The sequence below is a fragment of the Loa loa genome (genome assembly GCF_000183805.2).
Source record: "Loa loa unplaced genomic scaffold supercont3.14, whole genome shotgun sequence".
Classification (NCBI taxonomy): domain Eukaryota; kingdom Metazoa; phylum Nematoda; class Chromadorea; order Rhabditida; family Onchocercidae; genus Loa; species Loa loa.
In genome coordinates this window covers 488,122-504,474 of record NW_018108194.1, presented here as the reverse complement: position 1 = coordinate 504,474, position 16,353 = coordinate 488,122, and the positions used below count along the sequence as shown (strand labels likewise).

Genomic DNA, 16,353 nt, shown 5'->3' with positions numbered 1-16,353 from the left:
CTTTAGTCTATAATTTCTTTTTGTAAAAGTTTACTAAGTAACTTACACGTATAGTTTTCAAAAGATGAAACAATTGTTGATGGTAAAAGTGAGTTCCCAGCAACCAGGCGTCCCGAACTGATATCTAGTTTAATATAACCAATTAAAGACCACAAATTATCATAATATTTTTCCCATTCCAGTTCTTCTTCTGCTGGAATAGCAAAAAGTTGAAAATTCTATCCCAGTTCAAGTTTATATGCAAATATACCCAAAGTATGTGCAAATATGCCAATATACATAAAATGATCCTATCCATTCAACTTCAAATTTGATCCCTAAAGACGAATATGCATTTCATAGGCAGTATGAATGAACTACAAAACGTAGTTGTTCACTTACCGTCGTACTTTGTAAACCGTCGTGCTTTGTTAATATCAGCTTCATCTTTCAACAGAACAAACAATTTTTCAAGGCCAAAATATCTAGCTAAAGATCGGTAGTTTGATAAGCGATTATAGATATGCAGCTGTAAGCCATTTAAAGATATATGCAGTCTCGAAATATTACTGAAAACTCCAACATTATTTAAATGCATCCCCTGGATGAATGTAACATCTTTCTATCAAACAAAAATTCCATCGAAATTTTTTCTTATCAAACCTTTTATGTGCATAATCCGATGGAATGTAATTCCAATATGAAAAGATAATCCATCCGTCGTTGCAACAGAATAAGAAGTTTTGACACATGCAACGAAAATCGCGGAACATTATTTTGCCAGAAAGGAAACTTATGGAAAATGAACCTGAAAAAATGAATTTTGTTAGCAAACAACTGGCGTTCATAAAGTACCCATAAACTGCCCAATGTACTGAAAATTCTTTATTGCTCTATGCACTAAAATTTTTGCATCATTAACGGAAAATTAAGCAAACCAACTTACAGCTTGTAAATCCTCTCTTTTGCCGAAACATATCTTTTCAAATGTTTGCAGCTATTGAACAGAAATTTCGAAAAATTATTACGACGGGAATTAAAAACTTCTTAAGAGATATTCATGAAAATAAAATTCATCAAGTTGAAATGTTAAATTAAATAAAGGTAGAAATTGATGTAAAATTCACCCATCGATATTTGCACATCATATCCTTTCAGATGAGCAATTCGCGTAAGCACAAATGCCACGATTGGGCCAATAAGTCGAGACATGTAGTACGTTATAAAAACAATCCATATAATAAATAACAGCAAGCTTCCTAGCATGACCCAAAAACTTGCTTTGTCCGGCTAAAAATTTATTACAGATAAAGGATGCCGACAGTATGTACCTCCAGAGAAGGTATTGTCATCAGTAAAACGTATAACATGAATTAAATAGTTAAACAGAAACAAGCAGCAATTATGACTTCCATAATTTGGCAACCAGAAGTGTAACTTCAAAGCAAGAACCAGTTTTAACTTCTAGCCTTATTTAATATCGTGTCAGCCTTTTTGCCTTATTTAATATCTTAATATCTCGTTACTTTTAGCCCTATTTAATATTAAAATACCTTACCTGAACAATTTCTCGATAATCCTTCCATTCTAGATTGATATCTCCTGGTAGCATTATAGAACTATTTTTTTTCCAGAAAGAGAAACCCCTGCCGAGCAATGTACCCGTGTGATTCATGTCGTCGTCGTCATCATCATTGTGATTTTCACATCTCTTGAAATTTCATATCTCACATATAGCCAATTTTTCAAAAATGTCATTTCAAAGCCGAGTTTCTATTGTGAAGTATTGCTTGTACGGATATAATGAAGCGAAAAACAAAAAAGAAAACAATATAAAATTCAACTTTCATACGACATAATTTCACGCGCACTTGTACAAAAAGATTAAAATTTGCATGAACTATTTACAAGTTTCAATTTTCTCGACAAAAGTGGAACGAGTATTACCGACAAAATATTTCACTTAAAAAGTAGAAAAAAAGGAGCTCCGATTTAAGCAAGAAAAAAAACGAAAAATACCAGATCAAATTAACAGCAAATGCGAGATTTTGTGGAAATGCAATAAAAAAGCAATAAAATATCCAAGAGACCGCGAAATTACGAGTCGGATCAGATAAACGTCACGTCAAATATATTTGCTATATGATCAAATGTTTGATAAATTTCAACATTCTTATAACATAAGTATGTTACGTACCCATAATCAAAGAAATAAAAGGATTTGTCAACAGTTACTATACTGAATTCGTTAAAAATGAAAGAGGTACAATTTGCACTCTTTCCGAGGAAAATAAATTCCACAGCATTTCATAAAATATGCACACAAAATATAACATAAGTAATACAATAACACAAGATTATGTGGAAAAGGCTACAGTAAAGTAACGACTGAGTATGATGAGATGTACATTCTAGAATTAAAAAAAAATTAAACCCGATTCGTTGAAGATTTAAACCACCAACAATCTCAACTGATATAGTGTAAATTAGTTTTAAGTGGCCCATTGAAACATTCTTAACAAGAATGCAATTCCGTTGCCATTAGCTGAATGTACAGTGTAAGATGATCAGGGAGGCTTTCAATAAATAAATTTACTAAACTACCCACTAATTCTGGAATATCATGACTTCGAATATTAAATTAACAAAGTTTCTTTTTCCTACTTGGTATATGCCTCTGAATTGGTTAAAAAAAACGAAGAAAAAAAGTGGCGATGATTTGACAGTTAATGATTTGCCATTCCGCTTCAACAAATACCAAAAAAGCAATAAACACCAAAAGAAACAAATGAATAGGATTCTAAAATTCAGATAGAAAAAAACACTCGTCTTCTAAAAAACTTTTACGATGAAACCAACATTGAATGAATTATTTCTCTAAGTTGTGCTGTGCTACATTCCTCATTCAATGCAAGTTTTCGTAATTCCGCCATACGTCCCTTTCGTGTTTTTCCTTCATCAAGATGTCGTGAAGCAGCAAATGCAGCTCGAATAACCTGAAACTTGTTTTTAAAGTGATACTCTGCTCAAATACAACTTATTATCATTTTCAGAAAAATTTATTGAAAATAAAATCTTGGTCATAAAATGACAAAAGTTTCAAATACCTCTGTCTTGAGTCCCGAAATTTTCGCAGCAAAGAATCCATAAGATTTTGGACATATTCCATCTGTTAGCGTATACAGGAACGTAACATTTTCCATCGTTGGATCTTCGGCATTTTCATTTTCAACAATGCAAGCCTGAAAAAAATACTTAAATTTGAATATCTGAAAATGAAGATATCTAACGGATTTGGTATAAAAAACGCAGATATTGGCGGAATCGGGTAAATACCGTTATATATCAAACAAAGATGATGAAATGTCACTATCCACTTGTACGGTTTTTCCAGAAAAAAACTCTAGGACAAAAATAGCAAAAACAATTAAAATTTGAAGATGAATCATTGAAATGGAAGATTGAAATGGAATTAACAAGCGAACCAAAAGGATTTTTTTTATGGTCAAAAAGTGAAACAGCTGCACTTCTGGTAACTAAGCTCAGATATCAGGGTTTATTTCAGGAGTATGATACTTGAGCGTCATATAGTCATATTGCAAAAGAAGATAAGCTGTAATGAATATCTTATTAAAAATGTCAGTCTTGGATAGTTATTTAACTTAAAATTTCAGTGGTATTTCCACTGTCACTACTTTGCAGTAGAAAACTAACCATATGTGCTGCTTTGATGCTGCTAATATTTTGAACTGCTTTACATAAGCCGTGATAATGGGTAGAAAAAAAAGTACGACAGTTCAGCCTGGTTGCCATATCCAGCAGCACTGCATATGCAATAGCGGTGCCATCATAAGTACTAAAAGAATGTTCAATTTGATATCGTCTTGTAAAAAATTATTTTTTTAAAAATCACAAAATTGTTCCTACTATGAAATAATTTATGGAAACTATTTACAAACGCGACAATTGATAACGCGCACCACAAGTTTTTTAAGACAGGAACTAAAGTGCATATTATAACTGACACGATGACATCTTGTAAATTGATACTTAAAACCTCGATTAGCAAAAAGAGAACCAAATATGAATATTATCCTGTGATAAATATTATTATGAACATAAGTAAATGAAAATGTAGATGTTACCTTGTCCCTCGACCTAGTTCATCCATTATGACAAGGGAATGTTTAGTTGCATTTCGCAAAATCAAATTCGTTTCATATAATTCAACATAGAAAGTAGATTGGCCTAAAATATAACTTTGAAAATATAGACTGATAAGTACGTTCCGAAATTTTAGAAACAACATATGAATCGACCTGCAGTAATTCGATCACCTGCACCCATCCTTGTAAAGATTCGATCAACTGGTGACAATTTCATTTCATCCGCAGGTACAAAGCTGCCCTACAATATGAAAATGCAGTATTTTTCAAACTAAAAAAAAGATGTGAAAGACAAAACAACTGGATAACTTTAAATACTCAGATTTAACAACCTAAGAAATACAAATGAAACAATAATCAAAACTAAAAATACAATTCTGAGAACCTTTAGAACTGTTCTCGCGACAAACTTAGTAAAAGTTAAAAATTTCAAGATACGGGAACATGACATGCGAAAAATAAAAAGATTTAATAGAAAATACGCGAAAATGTTGTGATTTTTTGACGGGGAAAGATAGTCTCAATTGTACTGAAGGTAAATCTATCCCTAGCAGGTAATACAGCGATATTTTAATGTTAAGGAAAAATAAGTCAAATCTGCAATATTCCTCAAATAATACATAGCATGATGACTGTACGAGTTTTTAAATTCAGATCCCGATCGCATAAATGCCATATCAGATATAGAGTATGGTTAAAACAGTCCTTCATTTTTCTGTAAATATTAAAAAGCACTCACTATTTGAGCAAGCACAACCAGCACACCAACTTGACGCATTAGTGTTGATTTTCCACCCATATTTGGACCTGTCAGCAAAATTGTCGATGGTTGATTTCCTCCCAGTAAAACACTGTTTGGTATGTATGTGAAACTGCTCCCTGAAGCAGCTATCGCGGCAAGCGACGGATGATATCCGGATTTGATTTCTAATACTGGCTGGAAGATAACCAATGATTTAAAAATTCACATAACAGTCATGGCTACATAATTATGACTATTCAATACAACAGTGATTTTGCAAATAGGTTCCAATAAAATTTGACAATTTCAATAAATAACAATCAACTTCATTTTCAAGTATCAATCTAAGCTAATATAAAATTAGACCTTGATTGATTGAAAACATCATAAATATTTGTAAATAAATAAACTTGTAAGTTATAATTCACGAATAAACAAACTTATACCAGCTTACTATCGTAAATAAACTGCGGACGACACATATTTAGACCACAATCCTGACCATAAAGAGTTAAAGAAAGAAGCACATCGAATACAGCCATACGTTCAACAACCATTGTCCATTTGATAGACCTTCAAATTCACTAAATTGATTATTGCAATTTTTCTACTATTTTAATATTGATAGCTAAGATTTTTAGAATTGAATTTGCTGAAATAGTGAACTTATGGCTAATTAATTTCAAACAATCGAGTTTCAAAGTTAAAAAGATTGGTGTGAATTTGAGATTATCATCGAAGTAATTAAGTGCATTTATTACCATACAATATGCAAAAGTAGTCTATATAAAAAAGGGTATCTACTATTATTGTTCTTCACTTTTCTTCACATTGTTCTTCACTTAAGCTTAAGATGCTGTCGTCGCGATCGTATGAGATCAGCAACAAAAGAAATGAGTGTTATACCTATCAGACACAGATATTACAAGTCTCCAATGAACAATTAACTTTTACCGTTGTGATTCAAAATTCATATTCATCTCGATTGTGTACATTAACTGGTCCAACAATGACTTAAATACTCCAAAACTGCTTATAAACAACTCAATATATTATTTTGAATATTTTCTGTCTCAAGTTTATAAAGTCGTAGTAACTTAATTTATCACTATTTCAATTGTTATGAAACGTGTCTATAAAATATTTGTTATGTATTGATTAACTTTACTAATTCGAAAAAATCGAATAATATTATTTATTCGAAAGCTTTACCAACCTGTCGCCAAAATCAGCGAATACGCGTCGCATAAGGTCACGTCGTAAAATATCAAGTTGATTTTCAGCTTCATCCAGATTTTTAACCAAGTTTACCAATTCATCTGTTACCATCCGTTTGTAGCCCTATTTCAAAAAATGAGAGTAAATGGAATGAAAATACAACGAAACAAAATGAAACACGGAATTTGATTAATATTATCCAACCTTTCGAGAGGATTTAAGTTCGAATTCATGGCTCAAATTCATAGCTATCCCTTCTGGTATTTCGAGCTGATAACGGGATCGTCCGCTTCCAAAGAAATTGATGTTCTCAAACATTTTAAAAATCTTAATAATAGTGATAAAGCTAAAATAAATGCATCCAAGATCTTCAAATGATGCCGTCTACATATAATTCTTAATCATTCATTTTCATGACAAACAAAATATTTACTGAACAATGTAGTTGCCTCCTGATGACATTCAAATACAAATCCAATTCATGGATGCATTCCTTTACGTTATAAATCGTATCATCGTATTCCTTAATTACACCTTTTTCTGGCACAATAATACCTTCTTCTTGTGCTTTATCACGATTGAATGCATTCTGCAATATTACATTTACAATCTTCCTCACCTACTCCCCAATTCTAAGTAGCTTAATGATACAATCGATGAAGTGCGCTCGAAAATTTCAAATCATAAGCGTGAAATATATTAAGTAAATAATTTCTACAGCAGCTCAATATATCTTCAAAAGGTCGATACAAAGCATTTCCATATCCGCCAAAGAACTGAAGTCGAAACTGATTTAATTTAACAAAGAATGGAGTTAAGTAGATTCCAGCAGGCTCCAGCCGAAAATACTCCGATTCTGAACATATTGGTGGAAAACAGTAGGTATTAGAAAAGAAATGGACTGATTTACCTAGGCTTAAAACAACAGATAACTAAATGGGTGGATTTTACTATAATAAGTACAAGTACACGATGGGTAATGAATAAACCAAGAAGGTATGGAAAATCCTCTTCCACGGCTCAGTGAAAAAGCCTATGAGACATACTTAAGTTCAAAAACAAAAGAATGAAAAATTACAAGAACAACTGCAAACTAATTCTACAAATTATGATTTCCTACAGTACCAAAGAAAATTTTATAAGTTATTGTAACTTACTTTAAAATGTTCAAGATCATTTGAGATATCGGGAAATCGATATCCAAAGCATCGTTCCAATAATGCAGGGCTGGAATAACTTTTGTTTAACACAAAGTCTTTAATTACTATTTAAAATGAAAAATCCCTGTCTTCATCAACAATCAATTTTTTTTTATGCTCGGCAACACTTTCAAAATCGACTATGATCGGCAACACTTTCTATATGATTTATGATCGGCAACACTTTCAAAATCGACTATGAATGCGACTCAAATTAAAAAGCGGATAAAATGTGAACTGTTTTATTCCTACTTCTCAAGACTCTGAAATTAATCGTAAGACTTTACTTAATCGGCAAACTTTTCGCTAATTCAAAGTAATTCTTGTCATTAATGTTCTAGTAGAATTTCTTGTTACTTGCAATATAAACTGCTAAAATAATGGACGCGAGAGAAACAAGAAACAACCAATCAGATTACATACACTGGTTTTTGACTCTCGCCAAAATTTTCCATAAATTTTAGACGTAGATCTTGAATATGTTCGAAACCTTCCAAAGCCCGGACCAAATCTCGAATTTTTCGTTTATTATAACGCATAGTTTCAAACATCTGCGCTCGGCTGTCAGGGTGTTCTTCCGCACGGTATTTCAATCCTAATGTATGTATTCTGAAATATATACTGAAATAAAAAGAAAAAAAGGAAAAGGAAACAAGCACATTTTCCAATAAAGCAAAGCTTTGCACTCTATTATACCTCAGAAAATGAAGCTTACTTTTGAACTAAGCGTTCCAGGTCAGGTACTTTGCATAAGCGTTCCCTGGCTTTATCAATAAATCCCTTCAACCTCGCTTCGGAAAGCCATTCTATTGCATCCTGCCGTGAAGATAAGATCTCCTGATCGCAAACAGGAGCGCAAACCCACTGTCGAAGAAGACGTTTACCTGAGACCATTAAAGGACAACTTCGGAATCGTTTGAAAAAATGACGAATTGCAGAAAAATGTTATAAAACTTCTAAAATGTAAAAAATGAATAGGACTAAGTTTTAAGGGTATTCTGAAAATTTTGGAAAACTATACCTGCGGGAGTAGCACATTTATTAATAACATTATAAAGCGTATATTTTGTGGTGATTGGGTCACGCGGTGCAAATTTCTTCATAGAACCAATAGGCGGTATGATATTTAGATGTTTCAAAGTAAGGCTATCCAGAATAAGACGGCGTCCGCGCCAGTAGTGTACACCAACTTCTATTTCATCCTTAAAAAATTTACAATATCAAAGGATCACAACGACTACTTATTGCAAATATAAAAAGACAAAAAAAAAGCCAAAATTACAAAGATAGCATAGGAAAGAAGTGGAAAGAATGCAACGGTGGAAGTATGTAATTGATCGAGAATAGGATATAAGTTAACCTTATCATGGGAAAGAGGTCCCGTAAGATTCATAGGTTTATACAGCTCAAATCTTCGCATTGAAATCATATCAACATCAACAAAGCATCTTCTTAAATACCTGAAATTTGAAGCGTACCTAAAGGATTTCATCAGAAAACTTTTCAAATAAATTTAATGCTTTGAAGTTAGCTATGTAAACTTATCGAGATGTGGAAGTAACAAATTTCAATGAATTTCGGTAAAGCAAGCCGTGAACATGAAGTTAAACACTGAATGAACAAACCAAATGATAGCTCCCAAAGCTGAAACACAAGCATCATACGCAGGATTACACTTTGGAATAAGGCTGTCTCTATCAATCATGTCGAGTAAGACTACAGGCCATTTATCGTATAATTTGCCAAAATATTTATCGTCTGCCAGCTGTAACAAATTTTAAAATTTGTCCATTGACTCAATATTACTTAAATAACCTAAGTAAAACTCATTGTAGAAATTTTGTCAGCAGCCTATAACGTAAATTTGGTTTTGTCAAATTATTTTGAGATTGAAATGTTTTCTAAAAAAAAAAGCAATGGATGTAATCAGAAATGAGAAAAGAAAAGCACAAAGACTGGCATATCTGAAAGGATCTGGATTTAGACTTTTCCCATACATTGAAATCGTACCAATTTCAAAGTGTCTTCGGATGTTAAAAATTCTTTCTTCGGAAATAGCGCTTCCTTCGGCACCGCACTCACGGTACTATTATATACAGTCATTGTTGACGCCGAAACTCGTCCCCGCTCATATAAAATCTGTAAAGACTTTGATGAAACAAAATTTGAATTAAAAACTAATTGTTCATTTAGGCTAGTTCAGCACAAACCTGAGCTGGTTGATAATGAGAGAATAATGTCCTTAGAGCAGAACGATTACTGCCGTCTGAGAGGCAGCCAATCTGAAATCGTCTTTTTTTTTTTTGAAAAATAAAGGCCAAGAAATAAGATTGCTAAAAGTTATCAATTTGAGAGTATACTACATCTTTTAAAAAATTTCCCGAATATTTTCAAAAAAGCTTTTTTTAGATAAGGAAGAGAAACATACGTAAAATCGACCGACGGTTGTATCGATAAAACAGACGCCATATTGTACACTTTCTGTACCCTGAAAAACAAATCTATGCTATCTAATGATATAATTGGTTGATGAATAAAATAGCGTGGTGAAAACAATTGGCTATCAAAATTAAAACACCCTTTCTGCTACAGCGTACAAGTAACGTGCTGTTGTGTCCATCACATCCACAGTGCTTTGTTCATCATTTCCATCAAGTACTCCATATGTTCGAGTACCTGGAGTAGTAATATTGCACACTTCCCTGAAATATTTTACATTCAAATTTTGCATTTTGTATCCAAAATTTTTCATCCATTTTTTTACATTTCATATTCGAAAAAAAATCATGAGCGCAAAAGTATTAGGTTTGCAAAAAAATGATAACACCGATTTCTTCAAGGAAGTAATTTCGATTGTGAAAGCTAATCTCGCATAAAAAAGCAACAGGAATTAGTACTGCGATTATATAAAGAACCCTACAGTTTAAAAGTTAATAGCAAATATTTCATAGTTCGAAGCCAAACAGTGAAAATCAAAATAAATTAAAGCTTTTTTTATTTAGCATTGTCCGTGTCGAGAAAAATTTCGACAAGCCAGTAATATCCGTGACTGTCACAATAAAATGCTTATTTTGAATCACACCTCCTCACAACTTTGTCATTAGCTTTTTCGATTTTATTTCGGCTTTCCAATTGCGTTGGTGTTTCGGTTTGTTCGACGCGGGCAACTTTATATCCTCGATTAACCAGTTGATCGGCAAAACGACCGTAAGCTACTTCTGGAAATCCACAATGCGCAAAACTACCCTAAAGAAATTCAACTTTTGAAATTTGTTCCAGAAGTTTAGACTTCATTTAAAATGACCTAGAAAAGAGTAAACGAACAAGTGATTAAAATAAGTGGACTTTAACTAACCCTCATGTAATTGAGATTTAAATTTTCGACGCCAATAACAGCATCCATATGATACATTTCATAAAACTTTCCAACTTTAAAAAACAATATTGTATCAAAGTACGCCGATTTAGCTGCCCACCACTGTCGATGTCCTAAAAAGCGATTCGAAAATTATGATTTATGATAAAAACATCTATAAAAATAAGATATGGTCCAAATCTAAATCACACATCATTATTATTATTCCATTAAATCTGCAATAAATCACAACGTCATACCAGGCGTTTGCTTTTTCATGAATGCATCCGGTACATATAAAGTACGCGGACAATAATCTGGATGACTACGTAAACGTTTATCTGCATCGCGAATGCGGTCTGGTTGTAAAAATTCGAAGTCTAAATGAGGAAACCGCACAGATTCAATATCGGGCACAGTAGTCAAACATGCAGTAGATGCGCTTTCATCCAATACATCGCCATCAGTTGAACAACCTAGTTTTGATGACGACACAGATGAATCCTAGAATTAAATCAATTAATTGAGAAGTTACTTGCAATTAATGGCTACTGAACTTCCGAGGGCTTTGAATTGGAAAATATCGGTTGTTTAACGTTTAAATCTAAAGATCTCAAATGTCTGCTTGAAAACAACACATATATTCAGAAAACTTTTTAAATGATTAAATCAGAAAATATATGGCTTTAAGTGAGGAAAGAGTTTAGTCAAGAAATCTTCCAACCCGAACTCTGTTCAGGATCCACAGAAATAAATGTGTGGAATATTATAGCTAATTAAAAGAATACAATTAGTGACTCAACAGACTTGTTCTGAAGCGCGGAATGAATTGATAAACGATATGGTCATCTCACTCACAACAGGCTTTGAAGATGTGGACTCGTATACTGATGAAGTCTGCGAAGAAATATTTTCACGACGAGGTGAATTCTGAAAGAAAAAACATTGTAGTTTTTGAGTTAAATTCAATCTATTGATTAAAACATAATTCAAAATTAAGCTGAATCTACATAACCAATACACGTGTTGAAACTCTAACAAGTTTTGAGTCAACCGCAAAGCTTCAATTTACTTCAACTTTCTACCAATGATTTATTAAGTGATTTAAGATTAAAATTCGGAGATCTAACCCTATTCCTAACTCAAATTTATTTTTTATATATTTTATATTTTATACATAATAATGGCCTTTTATGCCTCAATAATGTCTTAAAATTCCAACTGTTGTTACAGATAACTTCGAAATCGATCAAATTTTACAAACCAAATGGGACAGCAAACCGCTCTTCAGTGATCTATATCGTGGACTTTGCTGCATGTTTTCCTCACTTTTGTTCAAGTTTACCATTTCAACATCATTATCTTCTGAATCTGATGAAACCACCACGCGGCGACGTTTCGTGCATGACTTTTTTAATGATGATAGCTCTTCATCTGGTGGTCGCTTCGTATGCAAGTCTTAATAAGTAAATTCAGTATAAATTGGATTTTTTTGCTCCAAAATCTCATAGATCAGTCTGTGGAGAGTGGAATTTATTAGTTAAAAGAAATTTCCTTAAAACTTTGAAAATTTAAATTGTTCGACCTATTTGTTAAGTCCAATATTTCCAGTGAAATAAGTATGGATAACATTTAAAATCTAATTATGAAAAATGTCGGCAGATAAATGATTAATCAAAAAAGAAAAATTCACAGTACTAACTTAATTCACCTCCCAATGAATATAAATTGTATTAACATTTGTAGGATCTCATAGTTTTTCCGGATTTTGAATGAGGCTTTCTCTGCGTTTTACGTAAGTGACGTTCGGTTGTGCGAAAGTCTATAGCGGAAACAAATCAAAGTTGACCAAAATCCTAATGCTTATGCTGCCAAAACCCGTTTTTTGAAATAAATCTAGTTTGCTATTGCCGATCATGATTTTTCACAAACTGCTAAAATTATATTTCAAATAAAGCACTTTTAGTGTCATCTTCCATTCGGATATCACTTTCCACATTACCATTCTTTTGCATTCTTGAAATCTTGGAAGGGGTGGTACGCCTCACTATTTTGGTCTGCAAAAAAGTGATTTTTAAATTTTCATTCAAGAAGCACAAAAATTAGAAATCCAAAGTTTGAAGCACTGAACTGCAGTGCAACCGAATCATATTCGGAAAATATATGACTAATGGAGAATATCATTGTTTTTCCAATACTTCCAATAGAACGTAGATTATTTGGTTAGTATTTTCCAATAGAAAATACTCAGTATTTTCCAATAGAAAATACTGACCAAGTAATAATCTACGTCAACTTTGACAGCATGTTCTATGGTCGTTTCATTTTTGCATTACTGCTTAAGTGTAACTTTTGATCATTAATTCTATTTCCAATAAAAATTACTGAAGTATTTGCTTCTCGTTACCCTTACACTTCTAATTCTCCGCTGACTCTTTTTCCGCTTTTATTTTAATTGATCTGTAAAAGGATGGGAACAAATGTGAACCCTCAGAAAGGCGGGATAACCTTTGATAACTACGGAATTTGGGAATACGTAGTAGTGAGAAGCTGGAAGAGACTAAGCTCTGAATCCATAATTTGAAATCACATCCCTAAGAATACTTTTATTTAGTTGAAGCTTATTTATTTAATTTGTTTTCTTTTCAATGAGATTTTTTAACAGATATTTCTTTTCAATAGAATTAAATTTTGTAGACCGTTTTATTTGCGATGGGTTCCTCTTGCAATGCACTTTTCGGATTTGGACTTCTGGTAAAAAATGAAAGTAGAGATGCTTGCTTCTTCATAGCCATTCTCTGAATCAATCTGAAATGTTGACATAACGATTACAAACTTCTCGAATTTCTACCAGTTTCATTCTTAGGAAAATTTCTAACATATTCTTCGAAGGTGTTGTGAGCTTTAGCGTACGATTGGAAGTAGACAGTAGTATTCACGAATCTCTCAACTTAGTAGTGATTCTATGAATGATTAACCTCCATTCATTATCATATAATTTTCGTGACTCGGAATCTATTCTGTTGATGCCTTCTCAGGCAGATCTACGTAACTGAAGTGTTGTGGGTTCCAAATCGCAATAAAAGTTCACGAGATTCCCTGCGGATCGTTTAACTTCATTGTATCGCTGCATGATAATTAGTATAAGGACGCATGGCGAGGTGTGCTGTCACATATTAGTCATCAGTGGATGTCTACAGATACGGAAACACATACAACGCTAATCAAACGAATGGATCCAACGAATAATTTACTCACTGTAAAATCCCTTAGAATGACTCGGAATTTCCCAGTTCCATTCAAGTGGTAATTTTGGGCTTGCTAAAAAAGTTATCGTTGGTAAATGCGTGTCTTAATAATGGGACTGTAATGAGGGGATTAGTGTCAAACTTTCAATTTTCATGGCAGAATATACTGCAATAAAACCAGCAATTGTAAGTTTATTATATATTATATCATGCGTAATGCAACGCTTTGTTAACTACACGTGCGGCATACGTCAAATCACATGGAATTACTTCCGTCAGGAAGGGAACGTGTAAAACCGCTTTAGTGCTGCATCAGTAGAACAAATGCTGTTTGAAAATAGAGCTCTTCGATTGGTCTTGAAACGATATCTTTGATCCATTGGGGAAACTTTCAGTATGGGGTAGAGGGGGAGTAGCGGACGGTTGCATATTCGACGTGGGTCGGTTAGAGTTCATGGTCACGCTGGGTTGCGTGGGGTTTTTCACGTGTGGACACGTTTGAGTGACCATGTGAACACACAGACATGGTTTGATGTCAAGAGACATACATTCGTCCTATTCATGTTCTCTGTCGGTCACGAGCTTCCAATTCCCCGGTGTTTGACGAGATTCATCTCAAACTGAGCTTAAGAGCCAATGTTGTTTGAGACTCTTCCTAAGATCTAAGGATCTCATTTTTTACTACCCAGTCTCTCTGGTGAGTGGTAATCAGCTTGATAATATATTTTCAAATATGTTATTTTCAGATTTCAATTCTTGAAAATTTGAATGGAATTTTTATGTTGGATTACACGTTTGACGATACTAAAAAGCATGGATGATATGTAACTATAAATAAATAATTTTAGGTTTGATTTCTAGTTTCTGAATTTGAAAGAAAATGGGCGGCAAAGGTGAAGTAGGTGATCAGAAGATCCGTGCTACACAAGATCAGTTACGGCTTGCCAGATTAACGCAAGATTTGTCTATAACAGATGACGATCGTGCGAACATACAGAAGCTTGTGAAAAAGGTAGAAGTCATTTACTGATGATCTTGTGTGATGTTGACGCTGGTTTCATTTCGTAATAGTTATCTGTATTGAAGCCTTGCAGGATTTTACTGTTCTATATAATAAATTCTTCCAACATCTTAGTCGGAAGTCTCAGTAGCTAGGAAATAATTGGAATTTTATTTTGTGAACTTAGAATATTACGTACGTAAATTTCAGGTAGTGGAGACGACACGATGTACCGTAAGTCAGGCGGAAATTGCTCTTTATGATAATAATAATGACGTCCAAGAAGCAGTAAATGCCATTTTGGAGGACAATTATCCAGATGAAAATGTCTGGAAAGAACAGAAAAGCAGACGAGCAAAACGAGCTGAAGCTGAGGAATTAAAGCATGAAGAATCGAATTCTCATAGGAACCGAATTAACAGCACGAGATCATCGAATAATTTCGGTAGGATTTGATTTCTTAGTACTTCTGTTTGCTTACGTCTAGCATATTTAGGATGTATTGTTTAGGTTTGAAAGATATGCTAGTAGGATAGTTCTTGTAACCTTACCGATTTTCTATCTATTTAGTAATGGATGTTGTGAGATCAGGCGGTGTTGTGCACACATTGCCAGAATTTATGCAGTTAAAAATTTAGATTTCGTGCTGTTTTCGCAACAAAATCGTACTTTCGTTGATTCCGCAAGAAACATAAGTCCTCAAATGTGTTGGGAATGTGCAATTAGTTAATATATATTGGGGCTGTTTCTATATATTGGTTAATATAGGAGATATTTGGAGCTGTTCGGCATGATCTAATAAAAGCACTTCTTTCTGAAGTGCTTTTTATTAGATCATGCCGAACAGCTCCAAATATCAAACGTACCAAAATGTTCATTTTGTTAGGATATGGGCGAGGACGAGGAGTAGAACGAGGACGTAGTGGTTATCGAGGTGGACGTGGTGGCGGTCGAGGTTCATATCGAGGTGGACATCAGTACTCATCATCTCAAGGACAGCTTGGCGGCAATATAGCAAGTAACGTTTGGGATAATTCACAGGCATTGAAGGTGGACTCTAGTAAGGAATGGACAAATGCATAATGATAGAAAAGATCAATCTTTTGAAATGATGATATTAGAGTGGCACAAGGAAGATCATTTATATTTCCCTCCACATAAAAATATTTTTAAAGTAAGTTTTGCGAATTAGTATTACAATACTTTTGAATGACTCTTGAATTTTAATTACCAGCAATATATTTAATCAAATAATATATTCCAGTCAGATTTTATATTGATAAAGCAAGTTTGGCATTAAGGTGGCATCGGTGAGGAAAAGAATTTAATATGTGTTACGTAAATTGTTATGATAATTAAAAATGAAGGTAGTAGGACTGACTGCTCAATGGTTAAACTCTAGTCTTTTAAATATAAAAGACTACTAGAGACACAATAATTCAATGA

General features: G+C 33.4%; 3 protein-coding genes across 3 annotated transcripts in view; 1 reads left to right on the top strand and 2 right to left on the bottom strand.

The window, feature by feature from the left end:
• The window catches only part of LOAG_16716 (lipid depleted protein 3), a gene marked incomplete at its 5' end in the record, with an annotated part of 28,878 nt that extends 27,287 nt beyond the window's left edge, over positions 1 to 1,591 (bottom strand). The window contains 5 exons of the mRNA XM_020449365.1: positions 47 to 193; positions 382 to 548; positions 643 to 787; positions 1,107 to 1,269; positions 1,538 to 1,591. Of these exons, the coding sequence (XP_020307137.1) occupies positions 47 to 193; positions 382 to 548; positions 643 to 787; positions 1,107 to 1,269; positions 1,538 to 1,591 (676 nt within the window). The remainder of the gene's footprint in view (positions 1 to 46; positions 194 to 381; positions 549 to 642; positions 788 to 1,106; positions 1,270 to 1,537) is intronic.
• Positions 1,592 to 2,659: 1,068 nt separating this feature from the next.
• LOAG_03556 (hypothetical protein) lies at positions 2,660 to 13,473 on the bottom strand. The gene is made up of 27 exons (XM_003139093.2): positions 13,359 to 13,473; positions 12,620 to 12,716; positions 11,924 to 12,117; positions 11,467 to 11,589; positions 10,920 to 11,163; positions 10,660 to 10,793; positions 10,387 to 10,550; positions 9,883 to 10,006; positions 9,733 to 9,792; positions 9,515 to 9,586; positions 9,315 to 9,443; positions 8,930 to 9,069; positions 8,665 to 8,764; positions 8,326 to 8,506; positions 8,020 to 8,188; positions 7,728 to 7,913; positions 7,263 to 7,332; positions 6,539 to 6,694; positions 6,310 to 6,414; positions 6,104 to 6,228; positions 5,334 to 5,460; positions 4,885 to 5,082; positions 4,299 to 4,386; positions 4,125 to 4,227; positions 3,694 to 3,835; positions 3,087 to 3,221; positions 2,660 to 2,975 (listed from the first exon to the last, which is right to left on the bottom strand). Exons 1-27 carry the CDS (start codon positions 13,452 to 13,454, stop codon positions 2,823 to 2,825), a joined length of 3,615 nt encoding a protein of 1,204 aa, XP_003139141.1. The 5' UTR covers positions 13,455 to 13,473; the 3' UTR covers positions 2,660 to 2,822.
• A 1,274-nt stretch (positions 13,474 to 14,747) lies between these two features.
• The window catches only part of LOAG_16715 (UBA/TS-N domain-containing protein), a 6,105-nt gene continuing 4,499 nt past the window's right edge, over positions 14,748 to 16,353 (top strand). The window contains exons 1-2 of the mRNA XM_020449364.1: positions 14,748 to 14,919; positions 15,118 to 15,352. Coding sequence (XP_020307136.1) covers positions 14,788 to 14,919; positions 15,118 to 15,352 — 367 coding nt within the window. The 5' untranslated portion in view covers positions 14,748 to 14,787. The remainder of the gene's footprint in view (positions 14,920 to 15,117; positions 15,353 to 16,353) is intronic.